At 49.3% G+C, this 19,707-nt stretch overlaps 1 protein-coding gene and 1 long non-coding RNA gene across 3 annotated transcripts in view; one reads left to right on the top strand and one right to left on the bottom strand.

Moving 5' to 3' along the window:
• TTI1 (TELO2 interacting protein 1) overlaps positions 1-13,455 on the top strand; it is a 41,388-nt gene extending 27,933 nt beyond the window's left edge. For both annotated transcript variants that reach the window (XM_027558568.1, XM_027558569.1), the window contains 2 exons: positions 213-300; positions 12,715-13,455. In XM_027558568.1, the coding sequence (XP_027414369.1) occupies positions 213-300; positions 12,715-12,898 (272 nt within the window). In that variant the 3' untranslated portion in view covers positions 12,899-13,455. The remainder of the gene's footprint in view (positions 1-212; positions 301-12,714) is intronic.
• Positions 13,456-14,048: 593 nt separating this feature from the next.
• Positions 14,049-19,039, bottom strand: LOC113903044. Its single transcript, XR_003514003.1, has 5 exons — positions 18,811-19,039; positions 17,147-17,359; positions 15,760-15,822; positions 15,301-15,335; positions 14,049-14,638 (listed from the first exon to the last, which is right to left on the bottom strand). It is a non-coding gene; the product is annotated as an uncharacterized LOC113903044 (long non-coding RNA).
• Positions 19,040-19,707: the final 668 nt, after the last annotated feature.

Below are 19,707 nucleotides of genomic sequence, written 5' to 3' on the forward strand. Positions count from 1 at the left end.
CTGCTTCCCTCATCTCCCTTCCTGTGCACATCCTTCCATCTCACTTTGGCCTCATTTATCCGTTTACCTTGCTGTGTTTTTGGACTTGGGGATGGAGTATAGAGCCCATGCATCTTGCCGAGCTGTTCCAGTTTCATGCAACAGCAGTGGGTTACTGCTCATCCCTGATGAAGTCTGAGGGCCAACGCTTGTTTTGTTTTTCCTCTCTGCAGGTGAGGGTGACCTGAGTAAAGTGGCGGATGCCTGCTTGATTTACCTCAGTGCCAAACAGCCCGTGAAATTACAAGAGGCGGCCAGGAGGTACGTCTGCTTGATCACCCGCATCTCTTTTACGTTTGTCCTAAATTATGGATGATTTGCTAATGGTGAGCAGAGTGGAGGCATCTCTGCTCCTTTCTCTTCTCTCTCTCCTCGCCAGGTTAAGATGGGTTCTTTAACTGTGCCAACATCCAGAGATGGCATTTTGACTAGACGCCTTTCTCTTGGAAAGTAACCTTTTCCTCTGCTGCAGCATCAGCAACAGTCCCAAAGGGGCCAGAAGCATAAAGACAGTGTCCTGGAGGGGAGCAGGCAGAGGGTGATTGGCGTCTAGCTCTCCTCCCTGGCGCCTCTCTCTCAGCTCCCCCACTCGCAAAGCAAAAGCATTGCGTTATTGATCTACCAGACCTTGGCTCCACAGAATGTCTGAATGGTCTTCAGGTGCCACAGACCCTCACAAATCGTATGCAGCATTGTGTGTGTGTGTGTGCAAGCAGACACGTACATGTCTTTCTCTAGATGGAGTCTACATCATTCATCTGATATATAATAGGAGTCTGTGAACCAAGAATTATTCAAAACCCCTAGACTAATGATTTAAAGGGCCTTTTCAACTCTGAAATTATGTGATTCTCATTTCTAAAAGATTTGCTTATTGAAGAATAGCTCTACTGCCTTCAACAGAAGAACCTATGTCTGGTTCCGAGAGTCCTAAGGAATATTCAGCAAAAGCTAAAACTGAGCACAGCAGCCTTCCCCCGACTTGAGACCCACAGTGCACCCTGACCCTCCTCTCCCAAGCCCTCCTTCTAGCCGGCAGCAGCCTGCGCCCTGGAACTGCCATCTTTGGATGTTTGCAGCGGAGGTGAAAGCTGGCCGGTCTGCCTGGCACTGCCTGCTGCCCTGGGCCTTACAGTTCCACCTCCCCAGGCAAAGAAACAGCCCCTCCCACTCCATCAGTTTCTGGAAATGTGCCCCTAATCTTCCTTGGTGGGCTCAGTGTCGCCTCACTCCCTGAAGGGCTGGAAGGCTGCTCTCTGTCTGTGAGTGAGGAAAGCCCACTTGCTCCCTTACAAACCTTGCACTCTCTGGGAGTGATGGAAATATCTCTTCAAATTGATTTATTATCCTTTCCAGTTTTCTGCTCTTGATTTCCCCAGTTCCCTTTTTTCTTTCTGTCCCTTTCCTGTCACATCCTCTAGGCCCAGAATCAGTCATGGTTTCTCGAGCGCAGGGGTGCATCTCAACCAGCTTCTTGTCCCCAGACATTCTCGTTCCTTAAAGATGAAAATCGTCCTCCCCCAGGCAGAGTCCCTGAAGCTAATTGTGCTCTGATTTAAAGTACAACTCACGAACATGATGGATCCATCTGGAAGCAGATTCTTCTGGGTGTCTGCTACAATCGAGAGTCTGAAAGGTCTGGTTTTTCTCATCTCCCATCTCATTCTACTTTTCCTCCACCCTCCCCATAGCTGTCCTTCCAATTCAGACCCATCAAACAGGCTAATATTCACAATTCATTATCTTTTCATTTCTAATTTTCTTTTTTTTTTTTTTGCCACTGAAAGCAATCAAACCCAAACTGGACCTTGCTGACTCTTGAGTTGGAATTCCAGGTGCCTCAGGAGGAGGCGGGTGGGGAAGGAGGAGGTTGCTGCCAGCCTGATCGAGGTGCCTTTTGTTTGCTCCACCGCATTCCACTCAGGGTTGAGTCAGATGACCTCCTTCTGCCGGGCGGGCCAGGCGGGGAGGAAGTACAAGGTTGATTGCTTCACGAACGCATCATCTGCAAACTTATTTTGAAGTCAGAGGAAAAAAATACCTGTGTTGTCCTTGATCCGGAGCTGATTTGGCATCTTGATTCAGAAATTAATAAGCTCTCTAAATGGGAGAAGAAGCGTGAGACAATAGGCAACCTGGTCCCTTTGTGAGTCTGATTGCAGAGCAAAGCAGGGAGAAGGGTGGGCCAGTGAGTATGAAAGCAGTCAGACCTCCAGGGACTAACGAACGAGGTCCCCTGAGTGAGACACAGGCCCCAGCTCAGCAAATGGCTGCACATCCATCCTGTTGTTTGTCCTTAATTCTCCTCTTTCCTTCACACGCCGCATCCGTTCCAGAAGTGAAGCCTGTCTATCTAACTTGCGATATCTCTCTTAACACTGTCTGCTTCTCCTTACCTCCAAGCTGCCAGGCCAGGCACCCTCATCTCTTTACGATCCCCTGCAGAAGCCTCACCCCAGCCCCCTGCTTCCACTCCTGCCCCTCAGTGTTCCGCCCCAACAACTGTCAGTGACACCCCTACCCACTTGGGGGAGAAGTAAAGGTGGTGTGTTCTTTGCCAGCGCCCATAAGGGAGTTCTGTAACCAGAGGGTTACAAAAACTCCAGTCTCAGCTCCGTATTCAAGAGAACTAGTACAGACTAGAGCCGTTCAGAGACGCCCCAGCTCCCTCCAGGGCAGTGACTTCCTGGCACCGGGCAGGTGACTGGCTGGGCTGTGGTAGGGCTGGTGAGGATACCTGGGAGGGCAGGTGGCTGCTCTGAGCCCACCCCCACCCCAACGCAGAAAGGAGATGGAGGAGCAGCTGTGTCTGTAGGTCTGGCAGGTGGGGGTTCGGTGAGACCTCGGCAGGGTGGCCTGCCTCGTGTGGGGATGGAGGCAGACTCAGCAGCTCGAGGCGAGTTCCCCTTTGCGTGTATTCACGGTTGGATTTTTCCTTCCTCCTGTTTGCTCTTCCTGGCTCCAAAGAATGACCAAGCCTGTGTTTACTTTTTTAATTTGTCATATTAAATATAGCCTTTGTGGCAGGCTTTTACATCCTGGCTGTAAACTCTAGAAATGGAAATTGATCAGGGGGTGGTTGATATAACCAAGGCCATAAATGCTAAGAACGGAGATGCCATTCCAGTTTAATGCTTTTATCTAGCGAATGTGCCTTGTAAGGAGGAACATAAATCTTGCAGCTTGGTTGGGGGGAGGGGGGCGGGATGGGGGGCATGGGGGTGGGTGGTAGGAGTAGGGGTATAATCTTGCTGTTTGTTACCACCAGGTGTCACTGTTAACTGGCTGTGCAAGAGAAAATACCAACTCTCCCAGAGTTCACCTAGTTAAGTGATTTCAGTGGGTAACAAATGAGAAAACCATGTTTGGGGTGTGGGAGGAGGGGTCAGCATGTCAGTAGCTATAAATAAGGCCCAGTCCCTGAGAATAAGCACTGGAGTACAGAGTAACACGTTCTCTCAGCCACGCCCCCGTCTCAGCCTTGGAGAACTTAACTGACATCAATTCCCCAGTGGCCCCAGTGGCCTTTGAGGCACCTCCCGGCATGCAGTGGGCCTCCACGGTTCTGTGCCTTTCTGGCCACGGAGCTTTTCCTTCTCCTACATGAAAGGAATCTGAGATAAGCACGCATTCCCCCAAATTCCTGTGTTTTTCCTTCCAATCAGTACATGCTCTCAACCTGGTTCAGTTCAGCTCCATTAAAACCACACTCCTCAGGCCTCTCTCCGAGCAGCCTCTGAGGTTCCCTGTCTTTTGCATACATCATCCAGTCAGTCTCCCACCCTCAGGCTAAACAGAACTAGAACTGGGCAATATCTGTTTTTTCAAACTTGGAAGCCCATGCCCAGCAAGGGAGGGACAATGCTTTCAGGCCACCCAGTTTCCACCCCCACAGTCCTAACTCCACCTGTCACCCTGAGGTGCCAGGTGGGGGTGCAAGGTGCCAGCAGTTAGTGACCAGCTGGTACACCTCCTGGTTGGGCAGGTGTGGGACGCTGTGGTTCTTGATGCGTGTGGTGGGAAAGGGAGAGAGCCTCCCCCATCTACCTCTCCTGGACATTGTGTAGACAGGCCCGGGGCTGCAGTCCTGGACGCAGGCAAACCCAGGTTCACATCTTCCTAGCTCTGCGACCTTGAGCAGGTGGCTTCGTTTCCTTGCCCCTCATCTCCTTTCCCTGTAAACCGGATTTGGTGATAACAGCTTCCTCCCGACATGTCACGCCAATGCTTAGCATTAGTGTGTAAGACTCCACTCGGCAATCATTCATGCTGCTGATTGACTGAGTAGCTACTCCGTGCCTGGCACTGTTCCAGGCATGAAAACTAGAGGGGAGCAGGAGAGAGAAGGCCTGTGCCCTCATGGTGCTCCCATTCTGGAGTTAACATTTGTTTGTATGTGCACACCTGTGTGGAAAACGTTAGTCGCTCAATCATGTCTGACTCTTCTGTGACCCCATAGACTGTAGCCTACCAGGCTCCTCTGTCAATGGAATTCTCCAGGCAAGAATACTGGAGTGGGTAGCCATTGCCTTCTCCAGGGGATCTTCCTGACCCAGGGATCAAACCAAGGTCTCCTGTGTTATAGGCAGACTCTTTACCATCTGAGACACCAGGGAATCATCCATGTGGGGAGATATATAATTTGCCAAATATATGATATGTTTTGTATTTGTTACACATACATGTATACCCTTGGGCATGGTATTTTTGTTGGAAGCCTGCTTCATCTTGACTGAAATCTGAAACGGGGTATTCACCTCAGAAGGATCTTTTTCTTAAATCTTATGTACTTATCTTGACTGCACCTCGAAGCACGCGGGATCTTGGTTCCTGAACTGGGGACAGAACCTGTGCCCACCGCAGGGGAAGTGCAGAGTCTTAACCACTGGGCCTCAGGGAAGTCCCTGAAAGGTCTTTTTCATGTCAGTTGTTAAACCTTTCCCTTACCACTTTTGCTTGAGCAGCCAGGACCAAGTTTGAATGCTCATTTACTGACTGACTTCCCCGCATTCTTTCTAGCAGTAGGATCTCAGCCCATCAAAGATGCAGCCACTGCCTCAAACCCTGGACGAACTCAGACTGGCAGAGGCTTGTTCATTTCATCCCCGTCAGAGCCCCAACTCCTCTTTACCCACATGTGGGCTTATTATATTTGAATGGATCAGCAGCCACAGAGGTGATCCGTTAGTTCAGCTGAGCTTGAAATTAGCAGCTCACCCCCTTAAATGGTGTGGGCAATGTGTTTGAGCTTGGGCTGCCGAGCTGTTTCCCCCTCAGACTACACCCAGCATGGAAATGAGGGCACTCCTAATATTTTTCCTTTTGATATTTGATTAATGGTGGACAAATCCAGACCCAGTAGTTAGCTTTCCTATTATCCATCTTTTGGCAGGCACTGCTGCTTTTCAAGTCTCATTGTTCTAAAAATGCACTCAGATCTGAGGCTGTTCACTGTGTGGATATAGGCATGATTTCCTGGTGTCAGAGATAAGAGACATCTGCCATGCAAATTACAAACGAAGTGGGTTGCTGGGTTTCAGATCAGAAGGCAGGGACCTCTGTGCCACCAATTAAATCAAATGCTACCAATCCTTCCCCTGCTTTCTCGGTGTTGTCACATGACTGATAATCTGCCAGGGTCATCCATTCTACCACCCAGTGGTAAAGCCCAGTGTGGGGCCTGCATGCACACTTATATGTGCCGTACTGGGTCGGGAACCATGATGCTCATGATGGGAGATCGAGCCTGGTAGCTGGACAGCCTGCACCAAGTAGATTTCAGATATCAGAAGCCTTGGCCGACTACAGAGTGGTCATTTCATCCCTTTGCAGGGTCTGAGGTCTGTCTTGAACACCTAAGAAGCAGGAATGAATGTTGACAATCTCAGTGCTTAGTGAAGTAGCCAGGGACATGGCCTCAATTGTCTTATTATATATGTATTTATTCAAAAGATGCTTTAGAGTCTCTTATTCGCCAGATACTGTGCTGAGAGTTCAAAGGTAAAGACCACGGTAGAGTTGGCCTCACATGACTGCTTAGCAGTGGTATCACCTTGGGCAAATTAATTCCTTCTGGAAGTCTCAGTTTCCTCATCTACAAGACTAGAATAAGCATATCTTTTTTTTTCTGCATGATAAAATTATTACAAAGATTTAGCAAAGTCATGTATATTAGTCTATAGCACAAAATGTCAGCCCAAAGTAAAAAGTCAATCATTATCATTATTTAAACTTCTTCCTTATTCCAAAAAAGACCTTGAGTATCTTACAAACTGAAGTGTATGCAACAAGGTAAATAAGAACTGAAGACATTTTTTAAAGGAAAAATAAGAAGAGGGGAAACAAAGTGAAGCCAGGGCTGAGGTTCATTTGTAAAACACAGACTTGGAGCTCTTCACCTGTGCTAGAGATGAGCCTGCAGCAGGCTCTGGGCTTCCTAACACAGGAGGCAGAGAGGGAGACATGCCTGCTGTGCGACTTACAGTCATCACTGAAGTCAGAACAGAAAGCTTTTAGAAGGCAACCCTCTGGAATCCCCTTGGTACTAAACCCTGAGAAAATGCACCCCCTGGGTCATCTTAAAAGAACACTAGGTACCTTTGTGACTGATGACTCCTAACATCCTTGCAGTAAATACAGAAGTATTTCCTAGAGCTGTTTCTTACAGCTCCATCAGTGGAGGCTGCTGGCTTGGTGCCCAAGCGTGGGTTCAGGAAAAGAGTTTGAGGGTGGCAGGGAAGGGGGTGCAAAACAGGTAGGCTACCAGGAAGATGTCTTTTTCTGCAAGGGTGTGAATCTTCCAGGGAGGGCCAGGAAACTTGGCATGCAGCCGGAAAGTACAGACGGGCAGGGCCACTTTGAGATCCATGCCCAGCAGCGTTGCCATCATGGGATCTGGGCTGTCAGTGGGGCCTGGAGCCGGAAGAGCTGGCCAGATGGGAAGGACTGCTTTTAAATCCGGCCCCAGTGGGATTTAAACCCTTCTCGGCTCTGGCTTATTTTTGAATTGTCGGTAACAGATTGGGCCTCTCAGTGCCATATCTTTTTAAATATGCACAAAGCCATGGAGTCATTCCACTGCAACTATGATACTCTGTCTTGTGATACTTTAGGGACTGCATTAGCATCGTAAGCTTTCACTAGTGTTTATGGTTTTAATTCCTATCCCGGTTGCATTTAAAAATGTTTTTAATACCGGGCTCTGCATGAGTGTGCGGGTTGGCGATCGATAGATGAATGGCTGTGAACAGGTAAATATAGTTAAGTCGAACGAGTATGTATAGCTGCAAAGGCAATTGGTGGTATTTATTTGGAGAGTAAATCGTTGCTCCAAGTCATAATCCTCCATTTCCAACATTTAGAAACAAAAAAACGGCCTCTGTGCAGGGGAAGATAGCTAAATTGAATAGCAAGAAAGGACAGGCTTGAAATACTGGTTAACCAATGAAGCGAGACCCATTAGAGTAAATTACCGAGTATGGAAGCATCGCCCCACTGCTTTGCTGACTCCAACACGTGGATACCCTTAGCATCCGTTTATTTAAAAGGAAACGCACAGCCTCATTTGTAGCGTCAGCATGTACTGAGTCAGCAGGTACAGAATCATGGGAGAGGAGGTGGCCGGAGAAAAGAAGAATGTGGCGGCTGTTCTGCCAGAAAGGGAACCACAGGGAAGCCAAAATCACTTTGCAGTATGCCTGCTTTCCAACAAGTGAGTTTATCCTCCAGTTGCCTTTAGTTGCACCCACATTGAGACAGCCTGTGTCGTGTCCCTAAGGAGACGCCCTGAGTAACTTCTTTCAGTGCTCCAAATAAATAAATAAATAAACCTCTCAGAGCCACAAGTTCTTTACCACTGGCATTTATGCAGACAGCTCATGAGAGCATTTTATAAATCCAGAAGGAGACAAGGAGCAGCAGATCCCTCAAGCAAGTAATTGACAGAGAAAGAATAGCCTGTCACCCAGGAGAACTGGGAGCACTGAATTTCAGTTACGGTTTATTTAGCTTTGCCGAGCCTCAATTGGCCGGCGGTTTTCTAGAATTCCCCTTGAAGCCAGCGCGGTCTAGCAGGAGATGGTGAGGACACACTCCATAATATTCGCGTCTTCAGCAGAAGGGTGTCTTTTTGGTTCTGCCCCACTTGGGATGGACAGGCCCAGGACTCAGCCCCCAGATTTGAGAACTTCTGGGGCATGTTGGAGCTGGAAGGGGCTTAGAAGCAATCTCACTGATGTCCAGGAAAGACTTGCGGGTCCCCACCTCAGGAGTCCTTCCCCGGCTCCGGCCCAGCCGTGACCTGAGCCTGGCCCTCTTCATGTCACACTGTGGGTGTCTGTGGTCCGTCTGTCCTCCCCCACCAGACAGGGAGCCCTGAGGCCAGAGCCTTCGTCCACCCATCTTTGTGTCCCACACACACCTGACACAGCTCCCTGCGCTGGACCAGGTGCCAGTAAACATTTGGTGAACCACACAGGGATGGGACCAGACCCAGCCAATCAGATTCCAGCAGCACGTTTCCCAGCCCCCCAGGCGCCCTCACCCCTGGCTTTGTCACTCAGAGCACCTGATATTGATCGTAAAGGAATGAGTCGCTTCTGTTGGTTTGGTGTCTGGAGTTTATTAGGTACTTACTGATACCCGTCAACTGTAGATAGGGCTGAAGTGCAGGGAAATGGCTGCCTGCATGAAGTGAAATTCAATAAAACCGCATTTTAAGTGAAAAATCAGTATAAACACCAGGCTTCTTTGCCATGGAAACAGAGGTTGCTTAGAAACTGCCTAACGGCGAGTTCTAAATTTTTTAAAGTCAAGTTATCATTTAAGCTACACGGCCCTACAGGTTATTGAGAGATAATCACTCGCCTCAGGACACTCGGAGGCAGGAGGCCCAGCTGAGTGCCTCCCAGAACTCTGGGGACCAGATAATCTCTTGATAACTGTGCTCCCTGGAGCCACCGATTTGGGCCTGGGGGAAAGAGAAAGAAATTTTTGTGCAGGAGTTAAATGGTGTACATATATATATATTTTTAAAGTATTTTTCTTTGGGCTTGAAAAAAGATGGAGTTGGCCATTTGGCGTGTTCACCAGCCATCCCGGCCATGTCTCAAGATGTATTGGGAACATTTTCCAGGCAGTTACTCCAATCAATTCAAAGCAGAGGTCTCCTCTTTGTCTTTCATCTTTCGATTATGCAGAAGGATGCTTTCAGGGTCTTTGGCTTTCTGCCTTTCCCTGTCTGGGTGCCCGTCTCCCCAAAAAGGCCAGGAACCTGGCCTGGGACAGGGTGATCCTAGAGGTTGGAGCAAAGCTGGGCCTCTGAGTAGTCAGACAACACCACCTGGGTCTCAGGCTCAGCTCCCAGGGCCTCAGAGTGAGCGAGGGTTTGGGTTCAGAATTTGTCAGTGTTTAGAGTTCAGCAGGTCGCATGTCTTTTGCCAAGCAAAGAGCACAGCTCTGCCTACCAGGCACCTGGCACAGTTGAACGGCACAGTAATTGCTCGCGACCTCAGGCACATGGAGGGCAAAGAACAGTGCATTCATTTCTTCCTGAAAATAATGGGCAAAATTACAACCCCAGTGGCTGAGAATTGGGACCCCTACCAAGTCAATATGAAGGAAATTATGACTGAAGCAAAAGACAAATGTTCTGCCCTTTTCAGAGCATCTGAGAATTTTCCATGGTGTGGCAGTCCTGCCGGGGTTGGTAGTGATAATTATTCCTGAGACACACACACTCTTTCTGGAAGGAACAGTTGTTTTCATCATACACTTCAAAGTGTTTTCCTGCACCTCATCTCCTTAGAGCCTCCGAACAAACCTGTGAGGAGGGTGGGGCCAGTGTGATTATTTTCCTTTGGAGAAAAAGGAAAACAGGTTCACAGAGGCAAAATAATTTGCTTCCAGACGCAGAGAGAAGAAACCAGCATTGCCAACCTGCCATTCTGGGGATTCTATCACTTTAGGAGCTCAGGAATGAGACCCAAAATAATTCTTCCAAGAGTTTGGCCCTGGCTTCTAGAAGAAGATGAACTTTGCACGTGATTTTTCCTTTGCTTCCCCGTTAGTGTCTTATTTAGGGTTCTCGAAGGGCAGAGAGAGTGGTTTCCTTCCTTTTCCTTTCCTGCCAACGAATATAACACCCGAATTTAGCAAGTTAAAAAGGGATGCCGAAAATGAACTTCAGCTTTGCAGAACAGAGCGGTGACTGAACTGGGCTGCAGCACCACTTGGCTGGGTGTCGCCCAGATCAAAATACTCCTTGAAGTTGAGAGTGTGCACCCATGCTATCGCTTGAAGAATTGTTCCAGTTCTTGAAGGAGGAGAAAAAAAAAAAATCAAATGAAATCATTTGCATTCTAACAGCCTTTGGCACCAGGAAAAACTATCAACTGTGTCACGTGTAAATAGAAATCTGCTTCCCAGTTTTGGTGCATTTTTTCATCACTTCCCTCGCCACTCTAATTATCAAAGATATTTTTGTTTTTAAACAAAAATTGTCTCCTACGCAGGCCCCATCTCCTTTCTGCGGTGAAGTGGAAACAATGCATTAGAATATTCTAATCACTTCTCCAGGAGCCACTGCTGAGGTTATAAACTCAAGATTATCCTGAGTAAAGAAAACTTCAGGCACTAGACAGGTCAGAAAATCAAAGTGCCCCCTCCACCTGCCTCCCTGGCCACCTGAGCCCACATCTGTTATACCCAAGGAAGGAAGCACAACTGGCTCCACTGAAGTAAAACCTGAATCCCGTCCCCCAAGGGCACAGGCTTTTCAGATTAACAAAATTAAAAGCCAGAATTTAGCGCCAGTTAGCAACCGTTTTGGACATGACCAAGCAGGCACGCCACAACTGTTTAAGTTCCTATCCGACACCCAGTAGTAGGGGAGAGACTCCTCAGAATGGTCATCAAGAATCAAACGTGATCCATCAGATAGATTCTGTCTACTGTTAGCTGGTAGACAGGGATCCCATGCGGGCAGCCCTGTGTAGGGCCGGATCTGTGTTTTCCCAATTAAACCCCAGCAGAGCCCTGGGTGAAGTGTATCTCCCGTTTTCAGAAATGAGGAACCTGAGATGAAGATAAGTCACACAGCTAGTGACGTCTGTGGTAACGTGACTACCGTTAGTGACATCCGTGGATCCTTCCTTAGTGGTGAGCCATTCACCTCTTCTTTAGGTCATTTTACAGAATATCGCTATTTCAGCTCTAATATTTTGGTCACCTGATGCAAACAGCCAACTGATTGTAAAAGACCCCAGTGCTGAAAAAGATGGAGGGCAGAAGGAGAACAGGGCATCAGAGGATGAGACGGCTGGATGACATCACCAATGCAATGAACAGGAACTTGGACAAACTATGGGAGATGGTGAGGGACAGGGAGCCCTGGCATGCTGCAGTCCATGGGGTTGCAAAGAGTCAGACATGAGTTAGCGATTGAACAACAACTATTTCAGTGAGGGATGCCACCTGAAGTCGTTAGTGGGCAGCATGGTAAGTCCCTTCCTTATTAAACATGAAACCTGTTCAATCAAATGTTGGTTGAGTGCTTACCGTGTGGACACCAAACACCCGAGATACATCAGTGAACCAAACAGGCGTCCCTGGCCTCAGGGGCTTGTGCTATAAGGAAGGGAGATGGTCAGTCAATAGGCCATTGACAAATGCTGGAAAGAGTGTCCTGAGAAGGAAAAGTCGGAGCAAGCACCTAGGCAAGGTGGTCGGGAAGGCCACCCTCTCTGTGCAGGTGGGTCAGGTGTGAGATGGGCACGATGGCTGCAAGAGAGCCACCCAGCTAGGGGAGGGCCTCACCCTTCCTGAGACTGAAAAGCCAGACTCTGCATCGCTGAGTCAGCCGAGCGTAAGAAGTTTACACCTGGGTTGCCCAGTGCCATGGCCCTGGGCATTGTTTAGAAATGAAATGTGAGCAGATAAGAGGCAAGGGTTGTGACCCCACAATTCAGACCAAGATAAAGAACCTCACCTGTGGTGGGTGTCTGGCACTGGGTAGCCTGGGCCCTTCTGCTGTGTTTGTGTTGTATGTTCGTGACCAGTACTTGGCATCTGCTAAAGGTCTCAGGGCAGGGCTTAGCCCATCCTGCCACGGGAGAACAACTGGATCAGATCTCTTTGTGGGTGAATCCAGACCACCGAAATTCCATGGCTCTCAGAGGCCTCGACTACTGAGTTCATCAGCTTGCCGGAGGGAAGAGATAAGGACCTGAGGCCCACGAGTTGAGGGTTGCTCAGGTCCCCAAGCAGGACAGGGAGTCCCTGCCCCCGACTGGTCCCGTGAGCGGAGAGGACCGTGTAATGGAGGTGGGCCCTATCCATTTCCTTTCTTCTAAAAACTGCTTTGTAGCCAAGAATTTAACCACTTTCTTTGCCAAGAGCTTGTTTGATGTCAATATGGTTCCACTCAGACTAATTACTTTCCTTCTTTTTCTGTCAACGGAAATGAAACTCTTTACCTCTCTTTCTGTTAGAAGGAGACCATCTATGGGACCATCATAATGGTTTTCAGAACTAAAGCGGGTTTTGTTCTGCTGTTTGAAGTGATGTGGTTATCAGTTGTTTTCACAAATAGCCCAGTATAGAGCCTCTGGGGGTGCGGGGAGCCCAGCAGCCACCCCCCACCCCATGCCCCCACACTCCTTTTCCATCTCTCCACAGCGTTTTCCTCCACCTGATGAAGGTCGACCCGGACTCTACCTGGTTCCTCCTGAACGAACTTTACTGCCCGGAGGAGTTCACGCCTCCCCACCCCAGCCTCCACCCTGTGCAGCTGCGGGGGGCCACCAGGCAGCAGAACCCCTACTCAGCCAACGTGCTCCTCCTGCTCCCGGAGCTGCAGTGACAGCCCTCCCCTTCCCGGGTGGGCAGGTGGATGCCAGAGGAGGTCCCTTCCCTCCCCTGCCGAGGAGGACGAGGTCGTGGGGCCGACCCCACCCTGGCGAGGGCGGCGGTGGTGGCAGCGGAGAAGACTGCCAAGGTGGATTAGACAGCCGATCGATTTATAAATTGATCGATCACACAACTGCTCAGAAATTGGATTGAAGGAAAGCAGCCGACTGTTATTTATATTTCATACCTGGTGTTTTCAAATGACATTGTCTGGCAGCTCTAAGGGCTTAACTCCTTAGCTTACCACCTCTGCGGCCCCAGCTGCCTCACAGGCCACCCCACACACACACCCATACCCGAGAGCTTGGGGACATGTGGGGCAGAGGCCTGTGCATTGTGTGTGTCCTGTGAGCGCTCAGGGGCCACGTGGAAGCGACACCCATCCACGAGTTTTCCGGTCACTGGCCGGCAGCACCAACTCACACACCTCCCTCTCCTCAAATAAGGAGATGGAACCTCCCCTGTTCTTTGGAAGGAAATGAAATAAAGGCACTTCTTGAATGAAAAGTATGATCAAGACCTCACTTTGAAGTTTGTTATTTAAATTGGGTGACTTTTTAAAAATGAGTTTATGTTTGTAAAGGGATAACAGACTCATGGTATAAAATCCAAGTGGTACAAAACACTGAGAAGTCATTCTCCCCATCCTCATTCACCAGACATCTAGTTTCCCTCTCTAGAGGCAAACTCTCCTGACAGTTGTTTGGATGCCTTTTAAGTATTTTTCAACTGTCTACCATGGATAATGGTCTACTGACGGCCATGTGGCCATGACGCAGTTGCACCAGTCAGGACTTGGCCAGCCCTGCTTCATCCCTCCCCTTCCCAGTTACCTCCACGCCCCCACTCAGCCCCTGCGTTATTTTGAAGCAAATCCCAAATGTCATATCCAAACTGTTTTTTGTGTTTTTTTTTTTTTATGGACAACCAGAATACATTGGGCTTCCCTGGTGGCTCAGATGATAAAGAATCTGTCTGCAATGCAGGAGACCCCGGTTCGATCCCTGAGTTGGGAAGATGCCCTGGAGAAGGGAATGGCTACCCACTCCAGTATTCTTGCCTGGAGAATTCCATGGACAGAGGAGCCTGAGGGGCAGCAGTCCATGGGGTTCTAAAGACTTGGACACGACTGAGCGACTAACCCACAGAATAGCATTAAAAAATGTTTAACAATGGTCCTTTAATATTATATTCAGTCAGTGTTCAGATTTTCCCAGTGTGTTTGAATCAGGATGCAAATAAGGTGTATACATTGCCATTGTCGATATGTTCCTTAATAAATCTCTTAATTTATAGATTCTCCACCTCTCTTTTCTTTTCCTGGGAAGTTTTTGTTAAGGAAACAGCCATTTATTCTACAGCACTGCCCACAGTCTGAATTTATTGATTACATCCCCTGGGGGTCATTGCACAGGCTCCTCTTGTCACCTGTGTTTCCTATAAATGAGGCAAAACAAGAGATCAGGGTTTTTTTGTTTTTATTTTTTGGCAGCACTCCTCTGTGGGTGGTATCACTCACTTCCATCAGGAGGTGTATGATGTCTCATCTCTTCTTGTGATGTTGGCAGCCACTGGTGGGTCGCGCCTGGACCTAGTCATTCATTACAGACCGCAGAGCAGTGCTCTTCCCGCCCCACCATGCCAGCTGGCTTGTAGCTAGAGCCTTGCATCCCTTCATCAACCATGCGGTAACCTTGAGAGAGTTTGTGTGGAAAAGGCAGGATAAACACTTGATTTTCATAGCTGGGAGACTTAAAGCCCACAGATTATGTAAATTCAGGTATACAGCCACACACACACACACACACACACACACACACAGGTGCTGAAGGACACATGTGCAGGAATGATGAATGCTTTCTCAGCAGATGCATGGTGAGGCACTAGCTAGATAACTCCTCCAGTGACATAGATAATCCCCAAGCTCTAAAAATAAAAAACAACCAGAAGACGGCTGGCATGGGGACCTCATGGAGCAAGGGTCCCCAGCCCATTCCAGAGAGGTCCCACTCCTTGCCTTGCAGAGCCTCCGTGCAAGGGCAGCGGATGCCCAGCTGGCTTCTGGTCTGGCTCTGTCAGTGAGTCATCAGCTCCCACCCCCCACCCCCCAGCCCCCGCCAACAACTTTGGGCCTCAGTTATCCCACCTAGAAAGTGGATGGAATGGGCCGGGAGAACTCTTAAACTTGGACGATTCTAGACTCCGCTAGGAATCACCCCCTGAAAACATTCCTCCTCCCGTCACTCCCTGGAGGGTACAGCATCCTCTGAGCCTGCAGTCACGGCAGGCTCCACCTCCTGCTGGGTCCGCTCAGCTGACCTCGAGAAATTCTGTGTCCAATTTCAGATACCTCACCTGTGACCCCCACAGGGACTCCAAGTTAAGAAGCCCTGAAAAGAGAGAGATAATCACTTAACTCTCTTCCAGTTTGAAAATTCTGGAGTGATTTCCTTTGGGCAAAGGGAGGAAATGCCCTCTAATTGAGGGGATTGTCAAAGGATTCACAGAGCATTGTTCCCGATTCCACTGGGGACAGAGTGATAGACTAATTCAATCTCTAGGTCCTGACAAATGAGAAAAAACAGGTCAGAGAGGTGGCGTGACTTGTCGAGCATGACCTGGCTCCCAGAGAGATTAAAGCAGCCTGCCTTCCTTCACCAGGTGCCAGGGTATGGCAGGCCAAGATGGTGTGCCAAGGAGTCGGGGTACATGCACACCCACCCTGTACCATGATATTAGAAAGCTCGTGCTCTGGGGAAGCCCTCCAGGGGATAACCTGCACGAGAGAATTTCCGTGATGTTCCGAAAACCCACCGCTTCCTCGAAGAGTTAAGATATCCTGAGTCTCTTTCAGATTCCTGCAGGCAGATTGTTGAACTTGATTAAAAAAAAAAAAAAAAAAACTAATTAGAGTGCCTCTCCAGTTATTATTATATTCAGGCAACTTTAATTTTGAACCTGTCCTGCTGACTCAATCTAGTCCTTGTTAACGTCCGCTTCGCAAAGCGATCGTTTCCCCCTGTTAAAATTTCTGGTGCAGCGATGGTTTCTCCTCTCATTCAGGGTGTACCCTGAGTACCCTGAGTGACTGTGTGGCTGGAGTCAGGGGTAGGGGAGGAATGAATAGGCAGATGCTGAAAGGCCCTGCAGTTGGGGTTGAGATGTTTGAGCTCTGATCTGCAGGAAATGGAGGATTCAGGGATGTGTAAAGCTGGACCCAGGGGATCCTGAGAAGAGTTAGATGTGACCCTCGGTTGGGGCGGGGTTGGGGGGCACCATACTCTGGAAAGAACATGGATGTGGAGTTCATCAGAGCTGGGGTTGATTTCTGACTCTGCCTCTTCATAATAGCATGACCTCATTGGGTCACTTTACTTCATATTCAAATCTCTAAACTGGAGCTGCTGGGACTGCCCTGGTGGTCCAGTGGTTAAGAGTCCACCTTCCAATGCAGGGGGAGTGGGTTCCATCCCTGATCAGGAAACTAAGATCCCACATGCCAAGGGGCAACTAAGCCCCCGCACCACAGCTAAAGAAGCCTGCTTACCTCAATGAATATCCCATGTGCTGCAATGAAAACCTGATGCAATCAAATAAATAAATATTTTAAATAAGTAAAATGGAGCTGCTGCCACTGCCTCTTTTGGCGGCTGCTTCAGGAGGAGTAAATGCTATAGTGTCTCTGGTGAGTAAGTGCCTGGCTCCCAGGACAACACACTGTCCTTCCCCCATCTCCCAACCCCACTGCTCGTGGCTTTGTTAGGGATGCAACACCTACTCCTCCAAGACATTTACAGCTGAGCAAGTAGATGGTTATGTCTCTGAATGAACTATCCAGGAACTACAGGGCACCGCAGCAGAGGAGGAGATAAGATCCTAAAAGATAAGCAGACAGGCAGAGAGGATAAAGGGCATTCCAGACAAGGTAATAACATGCCCAAAGGCATTGGGCATACCTGCCAATATCTGTACTCATCATAACTCCTTCCCTTGCAGCTGGCAGGGGACCCAACTCAAACTGGCTTCAGCTACAAAGAAATGTCTGGGCTCGCATGATCAATGGGCCTAGCTGGCTTCAGCTCCACAGCCAGCCTCTGCCTTTTGATTCCACTTCCCCCAGTGTGGCCTTCCTTCTCAGGCAGCCTTCTCTGTTAAGTGCCTGAGGTGGCCACCGCTAGCTCCAGACATAGGTTCAACAAACCTGGGAGAGTGTGCCCGTCCTTCCGACAGCTCCAGTTCTCAGCTCAGCCCGTCTGTCGCCACGCTCCAAACCAAGCACTGTGCATCCAAGCAGGTATCCACAAACTTTCTCTGTAAAGGGCCAGCTGGCAAATATTTTAGGCTTTGCAGACAGGTTCTCTAGGACAGGGGTTCCCAACCTCTGGGATCTAATCCCTGATGATCTGAGGTGGAGCTGATGGAATAATAATAGAAATAAAGTACACAATAAATGCAATTCGTTTGAATCATCCCCAAACCACTCCCTCCTCTTTGGTCTATGGGAAAATTGTCTTCCATGGCTGGGGACCACAGCTCTATGGCATCTTCTTCCTTGATATTTTTTACAACCTTTTCACATGTAAGCACTATTCTTAGCTCAGGAGCCCCTCAAAATAGGACAGGGGCCCTTTTTTTTTTTTTTTTTTTTTTTGCCTGGGGACCTTAGTTTGCCCTGATCTACATTTTCACAGGCAGGCCTGGAGGCAGGTGTCAGGTCAGCTCACCAAACTATATGGAGAGGGAACTGGACTGGTTTCCCCTAAAAGGAAGTGCTGCATTTCCGTTACCAGGAAAAGAGATGCGGGGTGGAAAGGGGCCAAGTCGACAGGCTGTGTCTGTGATAGGTGACAAGGGTGGCTTGGCTGTCTAGGGAAGGGGTGTGTGAGGAGGTTGTGGGGGCCGAGGCCACATGTACGAAGGGCCTTGACTTGTCAACCTGGGGATCCTAGCCTTAAGAGGTCAAGAGGGGAGGCCTTGGAGGGTTTTTGAATGGGTGAGTAATGCGCTGAAAGCAGCGTTTTAGGAATATTCATCTCGTGGCAGCGTGCAGGAGAAATTGGAAAGGAGAGAGCCTGGCAATGAAATTGTGTTTCTGAAAGTCCCAGGATGAGAAAATGTACCTCTTCCATCAACCCCAAACTGTTTGACACGCCGTGGTTCATGAGCAACTCGAGGCACATAAATATGTGCTTTAAAGTTTAAGAGTAAGAAGTGAGATGAATGGAACCTCTGATGAGGCTCCCTCCTTGTTCAGAAGCCCAGGGAGTGATTTTCCAAAAGCAGCTCCGGCTGCGATGAGCAAGGCAGGGCTCCTCTCCCTTTGTGTGACTCACCCCAGCCTCTGTGTCGGCCTTGATTGGAAGCAGAGTTGCCCGTGTTGCCTTGCCTCCAGAGTAAGGAAGAGAGGCCAAATTTCAGAAAATAACTCTGAGTGATGGCTGCCTCTGTGGAAGCACCGATTGCTTTATAAATGGCCTTCCCCTCCCCACCGCCCACCCCCTTCCCCACAGAAGTTTGGAGGCGGCAGTGGCTTTCCAAATTATGCTTGAAAAGCAGCCTGATTTCCCTGAGGAATCCTCTCCGAGATGAGGAGCTGTTCTCCCTTTTTTTCCGACACTTTCACCCAGAGTACAAAGCCTGTCTGCCAAGGGCTCAGAGGGAGCGGTGCCCACCTCCCTTCAGAGCCATCAGCACCAGCCGTTTATGAAAATCTCTCTGGGTTGCCCGCCTGTGCAGCAGGAAAGGGTTAAAAAGCGCTGGTGACCAGCTGCCTCCAGCACCCCCTTCTGTTTTCCCTCCTTGGGAAATTCTCCATTCTTTTCGCACAACAGCTCCCGGGTCTCAACCTGCTCTCTCAGTCAGTACCTTCACGTCCTCAGCTTCCTCCCACGCAGGTGGCTCAGAAGTAAGGAAGCACCTTCCGGAATCTCTGAGGCCGTTTCCAAGGGAAAAGAAGGCGGGGGCGGGGGAGGTGGAGCAGGAAGGAGTAACGGAGATGAGTCAGAAGTTTCTTCAAGAAATAAAACACGGGAATTCCCTGGTGGTCCGGTGTCTAAAATCTGCCTTCCGTTGCAGAGGGGCGTGGGTTCAATCCCTGGTCAGGGGACTAAGATCCCACGTGCCGGATGGCACAGCCAACAAAAAATATACAAGAACTAAAACCTGTTACGTTCCCCAGGGCAGAGGTGTGCCGTGGACACAGACCTTGGTACACCCCATTTCCCCTCCGCCCCACTTTCACATCCTTTCTTACCTCACAGACCCCACCTCGTGCTCTCACACGTTCCACTGGGACACTGCCCAGCCCCCGAGAAGAGGCCAGAGAGGCCAGAAATGGGAATCTAACCATGCCACAGTTTACAGGTGACCTTGGGTGGACCCTCCTCCTCCCCAGGGCCTCAGTTCCCTGTCTGCTAGATGAAGGATTTGAACCAGTCTCTAAAATTGCTCCACTTCCTAAATGGTGACGGACTTGATAATAACGTGTTGCAAGTATGTGGGGAAAACAGGCATGTACGTTGGCACGAGCTTGGGGTTTCCCTGAGAGTCCAGTTAGTAAGACTCCTTGCTTCCAGTGCAGAGGACATGGGTTTGATCCCCGGTTGGGGAACTAAGATCCCACATGCTGATCTTGCGTGCTGTGCAGCGTGGCCAATATCTGTATGTATATATCAGATCAGATCAGATCAGTCACTCAGTCGTGTCCGACTCTTTGCGACCCAATGAATCGCAGCACGCCAGGCCTCCCTGTCCATCACCAAC

The sequence above is a fragment of the Bos indicus x Bos taurus genome, chromosome 13 (assembly GCF_003369695.1).
Source record: "Bos indicus x Bos taurus breed Angus x Brahman F1 hybrid chromosome 13, Bos_hybrid_MaternalHap_v2.0, whole genome shotgun sequence".
In the NCBI taxonomy this organism is placed as follows: Eukaryota; Metazoa; Chordata; class Mammalia; order Artiodactyla; family Bovidae; genus Bos; species Bos indicus x Bos taurus.